This window comes from Lepisosteus oculatus, chromosome 13, assembly GCF_040954835.1.
Source record: "Lepisosteus oculatus isolate fLepOcu1 chromosome 13, fLepOcu1.hap2, whole genome shotgun sequence".
NCBI lineage: Eukaryota > Metazoa > Chordata > Actinopteri > Semionotiformes > Lepisosteidae > Lepisosteus > Lepisosteus oculatus.
The window spans coordinates 21,883,654-21,906,351 of NC_090708.1; the positions used below are offsets into that span (position 1 = coordinate 21,883,654).

A 22,698-nucleotide genomic window follows, 5' to 3' on the forward strand; every position below is an offset into this window, starting at 1 on the left:
TCCACGGCTCTGCGGCCGAAACGTTGTGTTTTCTTTCTCCTTTTTTCAGCATGGAAGAAACCTATTACCTGTTCCTGTGTTATTATTGTGCACGTAATCAATTATGTAATTTCAACTACGACATATGAATGCTCTAATTCCTTATACACTTAGTGAAGTCTGTGTCATAGCATTGAAATAACCACAATATCCAGTGTAAGAAAAGCAAGAGAATGAAAGATATGCATATGTTGGAACGCTTCAAAGAACAGGAATACAGGTTAAGGATGATTGAGATGAATCAATTTGTTCTTTGTAATTGTGTTTTTTTTTAATCCATGATTTTCAGCCATTATTTCTCATAGACCTAATTAAAATTAATTCCCATAATTAACAGCGATTGTATGCTTTTAAAAGACTTCATAGCTCTCCAATGTCTTCATTGAATGACGCACATATGTGCACCCATTTCAATGGTTCCAGTCAGTTATGTCACACTGATGAGCGTAAGACTGCTGTCTGGCCTCTGGGCCAGTCTTTGAATTTTCATTAGGCGTGTGCCTAGATGGTTCAGACTCTCTGAATACTGTAGTTATGAGCTAATTAATGTTTATGTCCATAATATACAGTATATGCTATTATGTAGCTTGCAAACTAATGCTATCTCATTGTCTGTTTTGGACTTTGAAACATATTCAATGGTATACGGTACCTCAAAATATTATTAAAGCATATATAGTATAGCAGAATGTAGCATAGATGAGACCCACAATTCCTTTACAAGAGACAAATTGTACTAATTGCTTCAAACTAGTTTAATCCTTATTTCAAATTAATAAAGATACTTTAGAGAACAGATAATCTCACAAACATTTCTACACTGCACGCTAAGAGAATAGTATCAAAGTTGTTTTCAATATCAGGAACATGGTTCTGCTGTGGTGATTCAACTTCCTGTTTGTGAGATGGTTCTTAGTTATTTCTGGCACTTTGTCAGCAGCCAGCTCTCCACCTCGAAACTGCTCAAGGATTTCAGAGGTATATCACACAAATTCACGACTGCACAAATAGGAAACGTTTACAATGGTATTTCACACGATTAATCTGTAAATGTAGACAATTTGATTTGTGTCCAGTTGACAGGGTACAAGTGCTAGAGAAAAGTTAAGGTTTTGTCAGGAAAGAGTAAACTGAGAATTTAAAAGCTGACTTTATATTTAATTCAGACTCGGACAAAAGAACATGAATTAATCTCCTGCAAGAATTAACTGCTTGTATTTCTTTGCTCTGTAATTCTCTTTCAGTGTGGTTTCTAAGGAGCTTGAGCTGTGCTCTAACATTAACATTTTCCACACCCCCTTTTGTTCTGGAACTTAGTCTTGCACAGAGAAGATTATGAGGAGACCTGATACAAGCACTGTATAAAAATGAATGAACAAATGCACAAATGGAAACTGCGTGGAAGTTCATTTCAAAAATGAAAAAGAACCCTTCTTTACCCAAAGGGTTGTGGTGGTGTTGAAGAAGATACCCAGCCATGTTGTTTAAGCCAATGCCCTGGTTTCTTTAAAAAATTGCTGAATAAAATCCTCAAATCAATTTACAGCTAGTAAATGGACTAGATGGGCTGAATAAGTTTTTATAACTGTTCTTATGTTCCATGAATTTACGTTGTAGGTATCCTGTACAAGTATCCAAGATGACGGGATTTTAAGCAATCAAAAGGACTTTCACCAGAACCAAAAAATGCTAATGATAAAATACACCAATGCATTCTTGGTATATTAAGAAATAAACACTTAAAAGTAAAAGAGTTGAACAGAAACCTAGTGTATGCTGGGAACTACAGGAGAAAATACACTCCTTCTTTACAAGGGTGACTCTTTTATAACATGAGCTGGTCTCATTGGACGTGTTCCCAGTGAAGTGTGGACTTTGCCCATTGTGTTTGCAGCACAGGCACATGACCAGGCCTGGCACCTGGGCGACACTCCAGGAGACCCACTGGCCTGAGACGCAGCATGGGTCACAGAACAGCCCCATCCGCCCATGGCTGTCCTGTGAGTCCATGGCACTCGTACAGTGTGAATCCATTGCATTCAAAAGGAAGGGCCAAGTCAGTTTCAAGTGTTAATTCAAAGGCAGGTTGAGTAATGTAGGAAACAAAAACACATCTGAGCAGTAACTGTGAGACTCTTTTCATGCTGCTTAACATAATAATCTTTCCCCTGATGTTTTAAGCTTCAGAATCTGAGATAAACTCTGTGCACAACATTAACAGTCCCATAAGGAACATGAGCTTAATGTTTCCTTGCTAGAAAGTGGCTGTTCCATTATCTGCAAGTAAAGAATAGGTATTTGATCAGCTTGTAAATTTAGAATTGGATCAGTGCAATATTAAGACATTACCTCACTGACTCCAATATAGATCTGGGTGGAATAAAGAAGTAAGACTGACATAATCAAAAATTCAACATAAAATATTTACCAGTAGGACTAGGAGTACATTAGTCTACTTAGAGGAGACAGAACCAGGTTATCTTTTAAGTAATAATTAGCTTTCCCATTCCCTAATTTGGGAGAAGACTGTTAGTGTACAGAGAAGGGAGAATTCCCAGTGAACATGTTTTTCCTGCTCAAAATCAGAGTTTACTGCTTTTCACATAAGAAAGTAATCTGATGTACCTATTTTTGTAACTGGTTTGCCAATGCCTCTACACAGCCACTCTGCAAAAATATTCCAGTTTGATTATTTAAGGGGCTCCTATGGTTATTGAGGTCTGTGACTGCTCTAGCTGTGAAATGCAAAACCAAAAAAACTAAGAATCATTATTCAAAGAAAAAAAAAGTTTGAAAGCAATTATATTCAAAATTACATGGTTGCTGCAACACTTCACATACAGTCAGCTTCCTTCTTGAGTACATTGATTGGAGGCCATTCAATTTACATTGTAAGTTTGATTTTTAAGGGACTATTTGTGTGTTTGTCAAATTTGTTTCAACCAAGGTCTCTAAACTAGGTAGCTTATCTGTGTAACGGCATGTTTTTTGTTTTTGCCACACATCATTACACTTGAACAAGTAAAGGTATATACACCTGAAGAAGACTCCACAGCTGAAAAGTTGTTTCTTTTCCTTCCTTTTTTTTCAGCATGGTCTAAATCTTCACCTGTTCTTTTGCAGCTTATGCATGGTGACGCATACTCGAAACATCTTTAGCATTACACTTGGCAAATCTTAGCTACAGTATATCTAAGTCTGTTCATCTGTCTGAAGCTTGATTGTGTAAGTGAAAATATATGTGAAAGTGGTTGTTACTTTTTGTGGTTGGCTGACATAAAAGATCATCAATTGTACAGTGCCATGCCGTATTAAAATGAGCACATGTTGATGGTGACGACCAAGCTACCATTTATCGTGCCAATGCCTTCTTGTTTTGCATTATTTTGGGGAGCTTTTGTTTCTGTCAAGGCAGCAATGTGTATGTGTGTTTCCATGCTCCGAGCATGAAAAATGTTCAAGTGCTTAAACACCTTATTTTTGTGAAATGACTGCATATGTCAAATCTTGTGTATATACAATATAGTATCTGATTTCCTATAAGCATTATTGTAATTTACAATGCTGTGCAAACTATATTCTGAGTTTCCTAATTAAATTCATAATACTAAATAAATACTCCAAAGTAAAAATGAAGTGATATGGAATGCTGATTGTTTCTTTGCAAACCTTCTAATTCATATAAGGTTTGATTCCAATATTCACTGACTCCTGTATATAATGCATTTTCAGATTGTTTCTGCAGCTAACATGTTTAGATTTGCCCTGTGTCTGATTGCATCAAAGCCATTCTCACATTATTGCTTTATATTCCAAATAAATGTCTTCATCATCCCCAGGTATCAACATTAATAAAACTGAGAAAGATTTCAAATATCTATACATATTAAATGTAGTAATGCACTATTTCTTACAATATACAATTTCATATAATATGCAGAATGAGTACAATCCAGTCGTCTAGTCGCTCTGTGGCTAAGGATATGCGCCCGTGGCTTGAAGGTTGCTGGTTCAAATCCCGCAGCTGGCAGAGGAATCCTACTCCGTTGGGCTAATTTCAAGTTTGTAAATTGACACCTGTCATGTGATCATGGGCAAATATGTGCATGCTCATGGTATGGGAATGATATAGAATTGTAGGTGATATTCTGCTTCAGAGAAAACAAAAAAGCGATGAAACCAAATTCAGTGAAAAAACAGAGATGAGTTAATGTGCACTGTACAGTTCTTTCCTGGTGGTAATGAAAGTGCCCTCACCTCATATTCTCCACAGATTACACAACCTTGTACCTCAGTTTAATCAACCGCTCTGCTGGTACGAAAGCCAGATGTTATAATCTGCCACTTCTAAAAAATTATGATAAAAAACGGCAGAGACAAGCCAGTGCGTCACTCCTGAATTTGGTTATGCACACATTGTGCAACAGTGCACAAATCTCCACTAATACAAGAAGATGATATGGAACTGCAGGTCATGCTGAGCCAATCCCAGTTAGAACAACTGTAATGCCTGAAAAGCACCTGAAAAAAACATTTCAGTAAACTCTGCATTATATTTTTTCTCCTTCTATGTTTCTCTGAAATAGAAAAGCTCTTCAAGGTAATTGGAAGTGTTTTTTTTAACCTTTTAACCTAACCACAACTACTTTGTATTTTATATAAAGGGGAAAAAAGCTCCTCATAGAAAAAGAAAAAATGATTATGGTGGCAAGCCTATAAACAGTTTTAATGTGTAATTTTAATATTCTGAATCTTAATAAAAAAGGTTTTATTTATGCATATAGTCTTCATTATCATAATGATTTTCTCTTCCATAAAAGAAGTGTGAAACACATTGAATGTACAATATACATTGTAGATTGATTGCACACATAACCTAAAACAATGCATTAACCCGAGTTTATATTCCACCAGGTTGCCCTCTAGATGGGCTGCAGATGGTATAACTACAGTGTTCTGCAAGATATTTTAGTTATTCCTGGAAGAGCAAGAGGCGGTTAAAGTCATGAAAAACCTTTGTTTCCTTATCCTCCAAAAAATGAAGAACTCACTTTGCTTTGGTTCCTGCTGCTGCCTGTTCTTGTTATTATTAAATGGCAATGGAGAGAGATTGGAGTGGGGAGCTGCAAAAGAGCAAGTACACATAAATTCCATACTGCCAGTGCAAAAATAGAAAATAAGAAGGTAAAGGGGCATCATTTTCGATGTGGTGCCACCTTCTTTCACACATCTGTAAATAAAGCCTCTGCTTGTTCCATTCCATCAGAGGTATAATGTATTTTCTGATATGATCTACAGCACTAATTATCATTTTTTGCAAGCTCAATCCTGCCTTGGGTCCATTGCTTACTGGGTTAGGCTCTGACTCCCCCATGACGCTGTACTGGTAAGAAAACGGATGGTTTCCAAGCACAATGTTTTTGCAGACCTCCCAGTCCATTTTTTTCTCTCTTCCTTTTGTTTTTGTGACACCTTCTGTCGCAAAGAAGTCTGAAAGTTTGTTTTACTTGCATTACAATTGCACTATATACCTGAATGTCAACATATTTTTCATTAGAACTCGATCCTGAAAGATATACTGTAACATACCTTAAAATACTATGAAATTACGTGGAGCTCAAAGCATGACAAAACTTGATTAGCTCGAACAGATCATATAGAACAACCACAAAATATTATTCACTGAATGGTTTCCAGTACTGTGGCATATGTTTTATATCCTAAATGTATATTGCTTAGTTTCATTTTGAAATACTTTGGATGTACTGTACTGTGTCGCTGCTGATCTCTGTATTTAATCTAGCACCATTATTGCAACTTTTCCCTGTATCTTTGCATCTATAGCAGATTTTACATCTCTGCCTTTTGAGTTCAGATTACAGTTAATTCTTAATAACAAACGAGCAAAGGTCCTAGTATAAAACCATGAGGAAAGTTGCTTCTTTTATTGTCAACAATCATTTTTGCTTTAATATACATTTTTACATTAATTTGATACGTCATCTACAGGATTGATCAACAGGAAGTCTGGTGTGAAAGCAGTGGGTGTGGAATTAGTGATGCTTGTTTTGCACCAGGCGCCAGATTCTCTCTTGTGGGAAAGCTATCCCATTCCTCTCACAAAGCCCAGACTGGCCTGTGCCAGATCACTGCTCTGTCTCTGACCCGTAGATGCCATACACTGTCCCAGCTTATCCTATCAGTATTCAATGGGGTTCAAGCCTTGTGAGTTGAGAAACTGCATCACATACAGTATGTGACGCGTTCATAAAGTATCTCGCAATAAGGCTGTCCTCAGGAGGGGCAGCAGGTGAGGCCCCTGGATATGATCAGTGTGGTGCCATGTGATCAGTTTGCTGTCACTCACTACAAGAGTTCTGTAGTGACTGGACTTTTCTGCCCAGACTTTCACAGTTATGATGATCTCCCTCCTCGTCGATTCTAGCAAGATGCAATGATTCCTGGTATCCCGAATGTGGCGTAATGTTGAAAGGTAGCTGTGAGTACCTCAGATGGCGATGTACTTACATAGTCTTAGCCTCACATATTTTAAAAGAAAGTATTTCTAAATGTGAGTTTGAATTGCTTAGGTTTTACTCACAAAAATTTTGACTACATTATCTGCAAATATTGTCATGACAGATTCAGTCTCAGAGGCTAAACTGAAGTTTTCAAGGAAATACCAAAGAATTAGCTTGAAAAGGCCATCCAGCATAAAATGCAGCTTTCCAAAAACTTTCTCTGAGGCCCCAACTTCCCCTTATGTGCAGAAGTTCAAAAGCTGATCTAAACTGTAAGCATGTTAAATGGCTCTCATTTTATACAAATATTCAAAATAATAAATCAGCATTAATGCGATTGTAAACACTGTCATTCATATGTTTTGCATAGAATCTCTTTGGCATTCAGGATTGTATTAACTTTGAATCCCTGAGTGAAACATAAAACTCAATGCTCTTCTGAATCACTGTTTGATGGAATTCATTTCTTATGAAACACAATTCTACAAACACCTCACCAACAGCACTATGGTGACATAATGAAGATAAAGATTTGGCATTCGTTAAAAGAAATAAATCTAAATTCTATCCACTTTTCTTGGGTGTTTTTTTAAGTAAATGGCAATGTAGTACAAAAAATATGTTTTATTCTTTGATGAAAATATATATACTGTATACACTTTTAAAAATGCACATAGAGTCTTGTTCATTGGCTGAAGAAGAAATGTGGTGAGCACTACAACTAGATCTAAGTGCACAACGATCATTTTCAAATGCACAGGAAGAGAGGACCGCCTGCTGTAACATGAAGCCTTGCACAGTCTTTTTTTAAAAATGCTAAGAATTCTTTCTCTCTTCCCAATGTGCCAGGTGATGCCTCTGATGATAAAACTGATGGTTTTATAAAGTTTGGCTTAACCACTAATATTGCAGCAGGAGTTCTAACATAGCCTGGGATTTTCATTTATTAGTTCTGTGTGTTCCCCCAGACGGCCAGACTAATTCTAAGCTTTCCTGTGCATCGGTCGCGCCGCTGAACCCTCAGCTCAACATGCAGAAAGGGGAATTAGAGAGCTGTTGCAGTGGGATGTTCCTCTTACACATGAAAGCACCAACATGAAATGAATTCATCAACTACTTCAGCATCATGCTACAGTTTACTCAAAGAAAACAATAGGTTTCAGTCTTTAGTATCTCCCTTTCCTTTTACTGCAAGGGTGTTGTTATGGAAAAAATATCATTGTTCTTACTTGGACATAAAACAGTATTAATTCTGCAACAAATAAGTCTTTCAGTGATGAGCTAGCATTTTTATTTCCATTGAAGAACAGAAATTAATCAGCAAACCTCCCACCAGTGAATAAACTATTTATGTTTTTGTAAAAAAGCATTCCTCCAGAAAATGGGCTTGTGTCTCAGAAGGAAGATATAGAATTCTTCTCTTTTAGAGCAGCTCTTCACATGTGCATAAGCACTGCTAATAACAGCTCTTAACACGTGGAAAGGCCAGCTTCAAAATGAAGATTTTCTCAATTGTGTCTTAACTGCTGCACTTAAATTGTGATTTAAATATCTAATGAAAACAGTAGATGTAGCTTGAGATGTTGAAATGTTGCAACTTAACATTAGCTTGGTGAATTTTATATGTTATCCTTTCCTTTCTTCTTCATGCTAATCCCAGGTTTCATTTTTAGGTATTTTTTAACACCCTTAAGAAGAGATTTATTTGTTGATAATAGAACAAGCCTAACTTGTACTTCAGTCCATTATAAAGCTTAAAGCTTTTGCTACTCCAAGTAAAGGTTGTTTCACATAAAAAAGCACTTTGGAAACTAAATGTTAGTAAAAGAGATACACGTTTTTTAAAGTGTACTCATGGACTGTCCTTGACCAATTCCAATAAATCCACTTCTGCTAATGCTGTGCCATTAGAAAACCAAGGACTGAAGATCTCATCTCCTCAATAAATAAGCACATTTCTGTGTTCTATATTGCCGAGAGCGATACCTCAAAATATTTCGTAATGTGACATTACTGTAATGGCTCCAAGAATAATAAACTTTTGCTCATGCCAAATTTGGCCGTTTATTTAATCAGATAAACCCTACAACCACCTGAAAATTTTGGACTAGAACAGTATGAGTGATCTGCATTTCTTTGTTTCCCAGCACTTCTAGATTTCATCCATATTGTTGTGTCTCTTAAAGGGAATGAGAGGCTTTCTGCTAATGGATGAATAGATACAACGTTTTACATTTCTAGACTGGGTTATTGATGATATACAGTAAAAGCCCATCACAATTGGAAAACTGGAGAGCTGTTAAAGAGAAAGAGAAAAGTTATTTAAACCCAACACAGATTAATTTATATTCTTATGTCCATTTTGTATAATGTTTGCAAAGTGTTGGCATAAAACCGATTTGTGCTTTGTCCTGTAAAATAGTATCCTGGATGGAACAATGAACTAAAAATAATTATTGGCAATGGTGGAGTAAATTCCAGATTTGAACAGAAAAAGCCCCACAGGCCTTTAGGGGCAGAAATGAATGTTGCACATTGGAACACTGTAATTTACATGGAGATGAGAAAAGGTTGTTAAAATACCATTTCACCCTGTCACATTCAGTGGGGGCATTCCAAACAAAATGAAACAGCCTTCAGCTAACTGCAATCTGTCCTCACTCACCAACTACTCACATCTGTGTGCCGATACTGTTCCTGTGTTTGTCACAGAAATCGCCCAGTCTGTGTACTGCAACGTTGAGCACGTACACAAACGCTTTTTACATTTCTGTACTAACATTCGTTTTTAATAATCCGTCCATCATGTGGTTTTCTAACCACATCTTTCAATATAGGGTCGCAGGGGAGCTGGAGGTTATCTTGGCAAGTAATGGGCACAATGTAGGGTACATCATGGAAGGGGCACCAGTCCATCATAGTGCAGACACACAATCACAGATGCGATGTGATTGTGTGTCAGAAGTGCATTCACACTTATGGCCGATTGTTTCAGAAGCCAGTTAACCTACCAGTATGTTTTGTGACTGTGGGAGGAAACCAGAGCTTCCAGAGACAACCCATGTAAATGCGGGGAGAACAAACAAACTCCACACAGATAGCAACCCATGTCTGGAATTGAACCTTGGGCTCCAGTCCTGTGAGGCAATAATGCTTACCACTGCACCACCATTCCACCCTTTTATTAATCCAATCACACACCATCATGAATGTTGGTAACTTACAAGTTACAAGTTGAACTGAGGCATGATATGAAATATATCAGTTGATATTCACATTGATCAATCGAGGAGTTGACTCCAGAAATCTGTAGTGTGATTTACAGCCTGAAAGCCAAACTGCTCCATCCTGGTTTAGAGCCAATTTTACAGGTATTTTAACTTTGCGAAAATTACATTATTTGTACAACAGATGTAGTAAGTCCAACCATTCCTTCTTGTGGAATGAGTTAAGATCATATTGTGTTTTGAAAAAGCAATTTCTGTGAGTCATCACAGTAGACTAGAATTTTGTGAGAGCACGGTATAAACAGAGAATATTCCTATAAAAAGTGTTACACACAGTTATAAAAATTATAAACAAATAAAATGTGAATGTATTAATTCATATTAATTAATGACGAGAAGCCATAAAAAACTCACTCACCACTCACCAGCTCTCTCATATACAGCTTCAATATTTTAGCACATACGTTATTGTGTGAATTTGATCAGAATGTAGCTGTTACCATCAGTAAGGTTTTCAGGACCGTTTTTAAAGCCCTATCAAATAACAGAAAGAAAATAGAACATTGAATCAGCCAGGCACCTCAATTTACTAGATTGGAAAATGGGAGGTGTCCTTCAGCTTTTTTATTTTTTCATATTTTGTTTTATATTACATTACTTACTGCATGGAAAAGGAAAGGAAACACAACATAAGAGCCCGCATGCTTGATAGTTTGATTTTGCTTATAAAAGGAAAGGGCTGTGCTTTGCATATTGTGTTTGTCGTCAATACAACTGTAATAAGACCACATGTGCCAGTGAAGGAACCAGACATGCTTGTTTCCATGAGAACTTCAAACAGATACATTAATGTTTATATAGTATTCTTATTTTCAAAAGGATAATTTCACAATTCATCAAAAATGAACATCTACATTTCTGTCCCTTTTTCGGAATGGCAACGAGCTCTTTTTCAAGAGAGGAGAAATGCACTGCTTTGCATTCCTGCAGAGCGACAGAAACTCTTTAATCAGTTGAGACTGTTTTTTGTGTCATTTATCTTTGGCAGCTCAGGCTGGCCGTGAACTAAGAATCATACACACTAGTGACGCTAACAGATCAATATTTTCAGTTAAGCCAAAAGGAACCTGATATTGTTTTTTTTATTTCAAGAATCCAAATACAGTCATCCTTAATGTTTATATACATACAATAGCTGCTAACATACAGTAGATTCTAACAGGCAATACAACAGTGGTAGGGTATAAAGACTATACTAGGATACAGTCACACACATTGGGTCTGTGTACATAAATGGAAGAGCTAACACTAGTGCTACACTACTTCTCTACATTTTCATGGACTTTCAAAAATTAAAATACAGCACTGTAAAGCCATTATCATGGATTGAACTTTTAAATACAGACTTTTCATTGACATTAGTAGAAAGAGATATAGTACAGTATGACTATATGCCAGGATTGCTAAATTTATTATATTTAAACATTATCAATAAGTTAACACATTGGATGCACAGTATGCCAAATTCCTTTTTCACAGTACTAAAAATCTTAATAACAAATAAAATCCTTATTAGAACCAAAATTAACCAATCACATCCTTAGTTTTTTATCTTCCTACTTGCTAAAACCTGTTGCTAAGACACACAAATATTGGAAACCGATGCAAAAGGTTACACTGTGCAATGTCCTTAATTATGCTGGGGAGAATCACAAGTCCACTTTTAAAGGTAGGTTACTTTAGTATTAGTGTTAAAATACCTTCTGTTCCCTCTGTATTTTCCAAAGGCCTTGATATAAAATATGACGTTTTTATATCAGGTATAACAGTGCCGAGCTAAGCAGCTGCTGTGAATCAGGGAGAGCAGTAACTGTGCTGGTTATGTCGGAATCAGTGAGAGAACCCCTTTAATTGCCATAATGGCCAGCCCACCAATCCTGATTCACCCCATTAGACAGACCTGCCCTGTAGCAGCAGAGACACGCACAGCTGTAGCAACAGTCTCTCCTTTCAGAGAAACATAAGATCTTTATACAGTTGATTTAAGTTGAGGGTTTAGTATTATCAGACTCCCTCTCTGATGAGAAAATAGCAGTCAAATAGTCATAATTCGAGTTCTTTTGAACAGGAGCAGTGGTTTCTGATATACTGTATTTAATGTAGCTGTATTTAGCAATACATCACATGATAAAGATTTATTAACAAAGTGATGTATTTTGAAATTTTGCCTGTAGTAAAGACTAAATAATTATTTTGACTTGGATCAACCATGTAAACTAAAATTTTATTAGAAAATGAATGTTTCTTAAACCTGATAGAATGTAAGAGGATGGTATAAATAGTGGTGAAGACACGACTCTTAATTATGCACTTCTTAGATTTGTGGAACACTAATATCCTTCCTTCCATACACCATGCATTGGAAATTATTCATGGTAGTTCCTTTGCTGTAGAAAAGATTGGCAAATCATGCAGCCAGAGCTGTGATTTATTTGCACATCTCACAGGACTGTCGGAGGTGCCGGTTGTTTTTCACAGAAAAAGGAAAGGGCAGGTTCTCACATTTAGTGCAGCCATATTTCCTATGCATTGTCTGAAACAGTACAATGAAGCAGCTTAACTTTGAGATGGCAGATGTAATAAGATGTAACAATGATGTATCTTAATAAGATGTAATGATGTTATTTGTATGCTGGCATATTCTGCACTATGCATTAACTGTCCTACACAAACCGTAATGGAGAAGTAAACTCACTTCTAGCAGTAAAAGCAGTGAAGTGGATAAATGACTGTCCTCGGTGTCTGGGAAATGCACTTAATGCAGAAGTAGGGTCTCCCACTAGTGCTGTATCTGGATGAAGCACATTGACTGATTTCTTGCATTGTCATTCTTTAAGAGCAACTGACAAAGGAAACAGAACTTGTGGTTCTTCTCTGGCTTGATCAATCAGAATGTATCTTCACCTAACAAGACTATACTTATACAAAGACTATATATTTCAGTGAGACGGACATCTTTTTAACAAGTAAATTTGGTCATTTTAAAGCACATAGTATAATACTTTATACAATCTATATAACCATCTAACACAGTATTTAAAACTGCTTCTGTAAATGCTATAATGATCAAGACCATACTGTATATAACACCAAATTCAAGTGGATTATTTTGTTGTTGTGAACTAAATGTGTTCTTATGTTTGTAATTATATGAAGCAAACTAAAAACAGCACTCAATAAAAATATTTTTCTCTGAATTTTTTGGAAATCTGGGTTTTTTAAATCTGTTTTACGAAAGTGAGATGGTACAGTATGTCTCCTGGCTTGTCACAAATCTTAGAATTATAGTTTGTCTTCCTGTCACTTCATTCCCAGGATCAGGGCTCCTGACCCCTGCCAGACCTGCAGCTGCTCGGATGGAGCCTTAAAAAGATGAATAATTTCATTATCTGGACATTTTCGATGTTTCCTTAAAAAATTGTATATAGTACTTAAAAAATTTAAAAGCAAAATAAAGGATTTTCATTCTTATGAATTTTTATAGAATAAAAACATAAATTTTCTGACAGTTCCCAAAGGTTCTGCTTGCCAATTTATTAGTTTAACAGGATGTTTAATTATGAAGGGCTCCGCTGGAATAAAAACCTACAGACACTGGGGTCTTGAGGGCAGTGATTGGGAAGCCTTGCTTTAGATATTATGACAGATACTGTAGAAGCATCCTTCCCATTATTTTTGGAAAGTAGCATGGAATTTGCGATCATTCCAAATTCAGAAATGTATTTTTTTCAGAATCATTACACACAATGGGGGCAGATGGCTTCCTTGCAAGCAGCTTGTAACTTAAGAGAATCTCACACATTAATCTCTGGCAAATTTTCATCCCCTGCTAGCACTCAATATTGTTCAAGCTTCGATCAAGACAGGTTTTCTTTTTTATCCAGTATGCAAACAGTGGCTCTTGTATTAGCATATCAGAGGTAAAGGGGTGATGGGAAACCTTCCAGTCACAAAGAAAGCTGTTCCCTTCCATTGTTTGATTGGAAGTCCCACAAGCAGACAGTGACAGTCAGCCAATAGGGAATCACCTAGAGACAGCTGCAGCTCATGGCTCATGAATACCAAATCTTTCTACCCAGTCAAATTTTCTTTATCTACCAGGAGGTGAGAAAGGGAGGCAGAGGGCAGGAGATTTGTCTAAGGTTTTGTCTGTCTGTTTCTTTTTAGGAAGGGGGGCTGAGGGATTTTATCAACCCTGCATGCACATACACTTTTTCTTCCTCTCATATTTCCTCCTGTTGGGAAATAAAGATGTGTTGGGCTAAATTCTTAAGTGGTAGTCGGTGAATAAATGGTTAACTAGGATTGGAGATTTAAATTAACTGAGAAAGCTCAGTCCCACAGAACATCATTTTCATCAAAGGCTTTGAACTCCAGCATGTTACCTTAGTTTCCTTTATAGTAACTTCTTTAGCATCTCAGAGTCATTTACAAATTTGCTCTGCTACCCTTAGGTTCTACTTTAATCGGACAGGAATGGAATGAAACAACTGAGCAAAGCTCATAAGTCAAATTATTTCTCGACTAACCGAACAATGACAAAATATGAAGAAAAAAAATGTTAATATTGAAAATATTTGTGTCTTGATTCAAGTTTATTACTGTGTAAAATGCTACAAAATGTGCATGGTGTTTGATTAAATGAACTGTTTCAATATTAATTCAATTAGTTCCCCATATCATCATCTTAATTTTCTTTAAAAATTTCTCTAGTATCCTCCCTCCCTCTAAGACAACATTGTAAATATCACCCTTATCTTACTTTAGTCTTACAAAATCGGGGGCTTATAAGAAACTGTGGGACATATTTTATACCTTAATTTATTGAATGGTCTCCAATTGTTTCCATTATTTGTTTCTCCAACCTAAGATAAAGCCAGTCTACCTTTAATTACATGATAGGCTTGTAAAAGTGTCTATATTTCTGTGACTAAAGAAAATGAATCAATTGGTACAATTTTGATTCTTCTTGTTAAGCAGACATCGATAAAATTAAAGGGCAAGATTCTAGAATTTCCATTCTGAATCACAGATAAAACTTTTTCTTCTTTCAGCTTCTCATCTTTCATTCAGATCTGTTTCTCCTATCATTTTCACACTTGGTTTTAGGATTCCATTCCTTTTTACACAGTCTTTCTTTATTTTCCCTAAGAATAAACAGTATACAACAGCAATGATAGCTAACAAAATTCCTTGCAAAAACATTATATACTCATAGTTCATAGCCAGATTAATGATGACAAGGCAGCAGAAATCAAATGCACCAAAGTTGCAATTACAATAAGATTACCTTTTCATATAGAGCGTTAAATATAGCTGTCAGTATTTGATTTGATGGCAATGTACTCTATAATATATCCACCATGAACTATGTGTAACTGTAATTACAGTTTAGATGGAATTTTGAACATGACTAAACTCAGTGGTCTCAGTCTCTGTAGTCTGTGGCCTTCACAGTGAAAAGTTGTTTGTATACCTAGAAAGTCCTGCAAAGTTGTATCTTTATTCCCGAGCTGTTATGTTATTATTTCAGTAGAAATCTTCTTGCAGAAAAATAATATATTTTTCCAAGTGATCCATAAAAAAATCCTGCATGATGTGACTGCATAGTTATCTCACAGTCAACCGAGTACATGACCATATAAGGAGGTGAAAAATACAGGTTCTGTTCTGGCCTAGAGTTAGCTGTTCCTTGAGTATTAGTATTACTGGAAATATGTTAAATTCTTCTACTTCCGTGTGGCTCTTAAGAGCAACCCTATATATTGAACCCCATATACACATTTGACTGAACTCTTAATAAGGTGAAACCTCTGTCTTTGGCTTCTAAGTTTGGCTTTATGAATGCAAAAGTAGAATAAGAGCCAAATTATTCATTCTCCTATTCATTTACGTGCAAATTAATATTCATTCACATAATTCACAACACTACTCTTAAAATACACCATAATCCAGAAAACTACCCCTTGTTAAATACAGTTTATATATATATTATTTAATATATTTTATTTAATCTGTTTGGACTGCTGGTCTTTAAAATAACTTACCATTCAAACAGCATGTTACACCTAAAGGTAAGGTTTCTGCACTTTTGAGAAGAATAAAAAAATGCATTTGACAAGACATCAAGGAACAAGGAATGCTCACAGTATGCAATTTACAAAGTGTTTATTCATTTTTGTATTCCAACAAGCTAACAACAACAAACACAATTACAAACGGCCTTGTTCTTCCTCCCCCACACGATGTATCTCATATTGATTGATCATATTGACTGTTCACTTCAGACTGTTAAGGACTCTTTTAAAATATAATCTATAAACCCATGTGAAACTTTAGACATTGTGTGTAAAAACCTAAATTTGTCACCTTAGTGACAGTGAAGCTGCTGCTCACCACACAAAAACAACTCAATGAAAGCCCAAATTCCTTCTTTGCGGCCCTAGCTAGATACAAAAAGGTGTATAGTTCTCTTGCATAATAAAATAAAAATAGTAATTTACAGATTACTCTCTGAGTCAATTACAGTCCTAATTACTGATGTCCCTTTTATACTCTGTGGCACAGTCAACTGACACACAGGTGTGCCTCATGAACTCAGGGCTGCCTGAAGCCTAACCCTAACCACCAGTGGCCTTATGGGAAGTGTACAGAACAACATGACAAGGTTACAAAGGCTATAGGCATTTGGTGTGCAAATACAGCAACTTTCAAGTTCTGCCTAGTGTCCTGCCACACTTCTTTTTACAGCAAAAAGAAAACAATTATTCAAAAACAAACATTTAAACAGAGGTACAGTAGGTATTGAAAATGTGTCTTCAGGTTTGTTTTTTAAATCCTGCCATTAGGAATTATGACTGAATACTAAATTGGGTTACACCAATATCAAGCAACTTAACTACACTTATTGTATACAGTGTTTTGCATTAACTTTGAAATTCTACAAATTCTAATTGATATTTTTAGTTTCACATGCTGTTTATTTTTATTTTACAGTACTAAAAAACACCCTGCGATGGACTAGCGCCCCGTCCAGGATGTACCCTGCTTTGCGCTCGTTGCTTGCCAGGTAGGCTCCAGCTTCCCGTGACACTGTATGGTATAAAGCGATTTGGCAAATGACATGACGTGACTACTAAAAAACAGATTTATGCTATTTACCCACCTTAGAAGACTGTGTATATTATCATATGTTCCACTCAAACCTCTCCGACAACAATTCCACCAGTAGCACTGCAGATGGTCCTAGAAAGATATGTACTGCTAGCAGGGTATTACAGCTCATTTGCTGTACTGTGCATGCAAATTTAATTGTACTAGTGCTACACTGAGCACTTCAATTCATATCAGACTCTTAGGCCTGCAGCCTTAAGATTCAGAGTATGATAAAACGCCACCAGATTTCACACTCACAGTGTGTCTTCTACCTCTAACTCTTGCTGTTAAAATATTACTGTATCTGCTGCTTCAACTTCCTGGACATTGACATTGCCCTACCAAATGTTTGCTCCTGCTTAATTATGTAATTAAAATGTATAGGTAACGTACTGTTGTCCTCAAATGTATCACATTTAAAATATCACTATTGAGACTGACAAAGCTGCCATCAACAGCCCTTTGCTGTCTCTCCAAATATGTGACTGTCCAAATAGGCATTATCAAAGCCCTTCCTGGGAAAAGCGTTTCTGGGAAATGCTTATCCTTGTTTAACATCTGTGAGCAGCCTTGGAATGGCCACGTCATTGAGACAGAGGAAAAGAAACAGAACTTGAAATAAAGGAAGACTAATGCTGGCTCAGTTCTGTGAATGACTACAAAGCCTGTAAGAAGTATTTACAAATTGCGCAGTAGTATTTAAGTAATTATTATTTTAACAGTATACATTATCAGTAAAATAAGACTGCTATTAGCAAATGCTGTTTGAACTCAGCTAATTTCTTCAGTAGGTAGACTGAAGTAGGTTCAGTGCCTGAGATTTTGTGAAGACAGTAAAAAATAGTTATCATATTTACTATTCCAGAGAAAGAGTAGAATCATTAAAAAAACATTTCTGCTCTGGAAAGAGTTCAAAGAAAAGTGATTCGAGGATGCCACCGTAAAAAAAATAATGTCGAGTTGGCGGACATTTAAAATGTTGCAAAGTGTTGCCAAAGGGAGCCCAATGATTACTTCAAGCTCAATAATGGAGCAATAACCCAGTGGCACAACTTCTTTACTGGAAAGTTGGTGAGTGTCAAGAACAAATTGTCCAGCCATTGTTCAAAATGGTTGTCTGAGATTCTTTATGAAGTTGCCTGGATTCATGGATCCACTAGTAGCCAAATGACTATGAGAGATCGAAAGGGCTCCTCTGATTTGTTATCTTTCTCATGTTTTTATGATCAAGGCTGAAATTCCTATAAGTGATATAAACAATTAAATGCCTACAATGGCTGGGTACATGCTTTAGTTGAACAGAAACATCTAACTGCAGAGAAAAAGAAATCCAGCTAGTGCACTCTTGACATTTGCATGTGACCTTCCGTAAAGAGAAGAAAATCCCTGCTGAGATTACCTGCCTCCTGCTTAGAGAATTGGCATGTTCCCACACCTGCCAGGATCATGCTTAGACCTACTGTGCATGAGGCAGAGATTCTGTTCAATTCACTTCCCTTCCACCTTATTGTCAACAACAAAGACCCCAGCTGCAAACAGCTGAGCTTCAGGCTGCCTCCCAAAGATGGGAGAGATTCTCATTTCCTTTGACTTAACAATACAGCTTAAGAAAGAACAGTTAAACCTGAAGGGTTCTGTGATACATCGCAGGTGTTGCTGTCCACACTCACTGAACACACAGAGCATATACTTCTCCTGCCAACCCAAACATGTCTAAAAATGATATTAATTCTTGTTTTCAGTCCTGCAGTTAGCAGAGTTTATAAAGCACCACGTGGCATTGCCTTTCTGATAGACCAAAACATTTTTAGAAATACAGATCCATGAAGTAGAATACAAATAAAGGAACAGGACAAAAATCATGCACAAGTATAGAATATGTTTATTACAAATACAGGTTTTAATATAAAGATTCAGCTCAAACTTGCAATCCTATTTGTATATATTATGACGTACACACATTACTTCCGTCATCAGCATGCTTATTATGAGACCAGTCACATAAAGGACAATAATGATAGAAAGAAATGTTTGTTTGCAGTGTGAATGGAATGAAGGCTGTACTGCATGTTAAATATTCATACATAGGGTCCATACATACATACTAAGGGGACAGTGTTGGAAGTTCTCATGAAGTCCATTCAGACACTTTCCTCCCCAGGCATTAACGACTCTTTTATAATCATGTCAGGCACAGAAATAGACCAAATCTGGCACTGACACACAAGCATGTATATGAAATGTTATTTTTTTGTCTTTTTATATGAATTGATGTTTAAAACAGGTAACAGCTCTTAATCAATAGTTGTTGGTCAACATTCAATTCAATCATTCATCTGACTTATTATCTATTAAAAAGAACAGTTCTTCCACCCCAAGCCACATCAACCAGTGTTATTTATCATTGTGATTCCCCCTCAATACACACCTATAAAGTGGATCTCCAGAGCACCTTGCACGTTCACGTTTCACTTTCTTCTTCCTGTGTTTAAGCAGAAATGTATAACGTGTTATCAGAAATGAATAATAAATAGTTATGCTGACAGAACACAAAATGGACAGAACCAGCCACGTTGTTGAAGTTGATATGACACTCTCTTTCAAGAAACCGCTGGAGAAGACCCTTTAATCAATTACCTACTAGCTACCAAATAAGCTAGATAGATGTAATGGCCCTCTCTCATTCGTAACCCCTCTTAAATTCTTATGCACAATCAAACAACAGTGCTCTCTACCAGTGAATAATGAATAGCAAATGTGAGTGTATTTGCAGCATAACCATGCTGGCCCAAAAATTGCTTAATTACCCACAAGAGACCCAATGATATTCCTTTATAAAGATTACCACTACAAATTTGTATGGTATTTTCAGAGTTTTCCCATGCTCATATAACACTCATACCATGTGTTTATGTTTCTTTTTGACCTATGGTTGCTTGAGTTTCTCTGTTTCTGTCTATGTTTTACCAAGATGTTAGCGTCCTGTTACAGGATGCACTTTTTTCACTGAATTACCATAAACAAACATTTATAATTGGCGAACACTATATTGCAAAGGAAAATTGAATTTCAATTCTCCAGATATTGAAACTGATACTGGTTCAAATTACCCTAAGGCTGCTTTCAAACAAAGCAGACATGCCATCCCGCTATTGGTATTGAGGCAAAGTAGATTTGGCATAGTGTAACTTTCTTATATAAATGGCTGTATTACCACATTGTAGCCTGACTTAATCAGATCTCAGAAGATATCCAAGGCTGGGTCTGGTGAGTACAGTAATGGGAGACCTCTAAAAAATCCCAGTCACTGCTGTAAGTGGTGCTGGTGGACCAGTAGCTGGTGCTCTTTCCTTTGGAGTGGAATTTCCAGAATAATGACCTTCACTGTTGAGGTTTTGCCCTTCAAAAGAAACATTAAACCAAGGTCCTGACTACTTGGTTATGAAAGATCCTAAATGTAGAATCTTTATAATTAATCAAGTAAATACAGTATACGTAGCACATACAAATACCATCAGCTTTTTTTCACCAGTTTAACAGCTCAGACTGCAAAGGATGAAATAATATGCACATTTTAGACTGTGCCAAAGGTTATAGCTACATCAAGCCAGCGTAAGAGCTGTAAGAAAGGAATGAGAATGAGAAATGAGCAACGAAAAAAATTAAAAACCACTACCCATGGTATCTCAGAACAGTTTAGTATGTAAATCTGACTTATGACAAAAGCCCTTACTCAATGGTAATGGCATGAAAAACAAGAAACCCAGTCACTTTCTAAAGGACTGTCTGTCCTCTGGCACACCCATAGGAATATTGACTAGAACATCCATCTGGACTGAATATTAAGTGCTCCAAGAATTGTGAAGGGAATTATGTATATAATTTAGGCCTCTGTTTCCAGATTAGGAACTGAGCTGTCACAAAACTTGCCAGAAATAAACTGTTTTCCGATATTGGATGGAGACACTATTTCATTTTGACAGTTTACATTTCTAAGCAGCAAACAGATAAAATTGCTCCTATACCTAAAGTTCTTTATTCAGATTTCAATTACGAAATTAACGAAATTAACTAAATTATGAAATTGAAGTTAATAATGTTAAGGTAATTAACATGCAGAAACCAAAACAGAAATTTTAGCCTAAAGATATGACCCGCGCGAATGTCAGAGGGGAGACCTGAAGAGGAGGGAACCAGTCAGGGGCCAAGACAGATGCCCTCCAGCATTCGCGCTCCATACACACATCTGTATTTTCACATCTGTGTTTATCCGCACGCAGCTGATCACAGATCTTCCAGAAGGAACAATTCCACATGTCACACTGCTCTGCACATACAAGAGCAATGGCACGTATGGGCCTGCCATTTGCACAGAGATCTTCTTTCCTCCTCATTATGTCGGAACACAGAGGAGGCTGATTTCCATCTTACGTGCGGATGGATTAAGATAAGGGATGAGAACAGTTGGAGCTCATTCCCTTGTGTGTACAAACTCGGGCCGTACTGTAATTCCTCCTTAGCCTCAGAGCTTAAAAAAAATCAATAATGGTTATACAGGCAAAAAAAGATCATGTTAATCCATTAGGCCATAGAGATTCAAAATATTCGGAATATCTACAACCATGCATGAAGAATCCTTGCAATAAGTGTAGAAATGAGTCACTGGTTGCTAACCCCTTTAAGGCTGCATGCAGGCTGTAAATGCTTTGCTATTGATTGAAATGGAAGTCAAAATACCCCAAGAACTGGGACTGGCTGAAACTGTATATTATACAGAGTCTGGTGAGCTCAGTGGGCCAGAGACTTTGTACTTCTTCAAATTTACTTAAAGCCAATCTGCCCCAATAACTCCTGTCACTTGGAATCACTGGATTGAACACAAAGTATTGTCCAAAATAAAATGGATAGAATATTGTACTTATCACTCACATACTTGCCTGACTGCAAAGCAAAAATAAAGTGTCTGATTTTGCTGTCACAGTACCTGTGGGGGACACTGTATGAGAGATAGAACAACCTCTCTGTGCTCTATGAGTCTTTGTATTGTAAAAAGGAACTATAATATTAAAAACATATCTGGTGAGGTGTGAAAGTTCAGAATATTAGGGAGGAAAGACTGAGAACACAGTAATATAATATTGTTGGAATAATATCTTGGATATGGGATCAATTATTCATCAAATATAATGTAAGATTTTCTGCTACTGCTACAGAAAATGCACAGGATTCAGGACATCTGGTCTGACGTTTGCTGTCAAGAAAGGACTTAGTTGCTTAGCTAAGAGATCTGACTTCAGCAGATTACTGCCAAAAGCACTGCTCATAGCTCTGTGAAAAAGCAAATCACCTGCATCACAATATATTGTTGTAATAAAACAAGGGCATATTTTATATGCACTTTTTATATTGTCAGTTAATCAGGAAAATTAAATATAGTACAAATGGGAATATTAGCTGCAACAGCCTAGATGTTAATGCTAAAAAATAATCTAGTTTACAGTTTTAAAAGAGCAATTATGTATTTTTTGCTTCATTTCTGACTACTGCTGTCAGAGTAGCATGTGCTTGTCAAGCCGGCTGTCATTTGTTCTCTTTTTTACTGCAGAAAGGATATCCGACACCAAAAGTAAGACTACATCTCTCGACTGTTTTAAGGACACGCAGCTTGTGTGACTGCTTACAGGAAGCAGTGCGGT

The 22,698-nt window shown here is 36.6% G+C and overlaps 1 protein-coding gene across 2 annotated transcripts in view; it reads left to right on the top strand.

Moving 5' to 3' along the window:
- Nucleotides 1–22,698, top strand: part of egfl6 (EGF-like-domain, multiple 6) — a 101,852-nt gene that overhangs the window by 28,877 nt on the left and 50,277 nt on the right. For both annotated transcript variants that reach the window (XM_069197384.1, XM_069197383.1), the window contains one exon: nucleotides 16,844–16,916. In XM_069197384.1, the coding sequence (XP_069053485.1) occupies nucleotides 16,844–16,916 (73 nt within the window). The remainder of the gene's footprint in view (nucleotides 1–16,843; nucleotides 16,917–22,698) is intronic.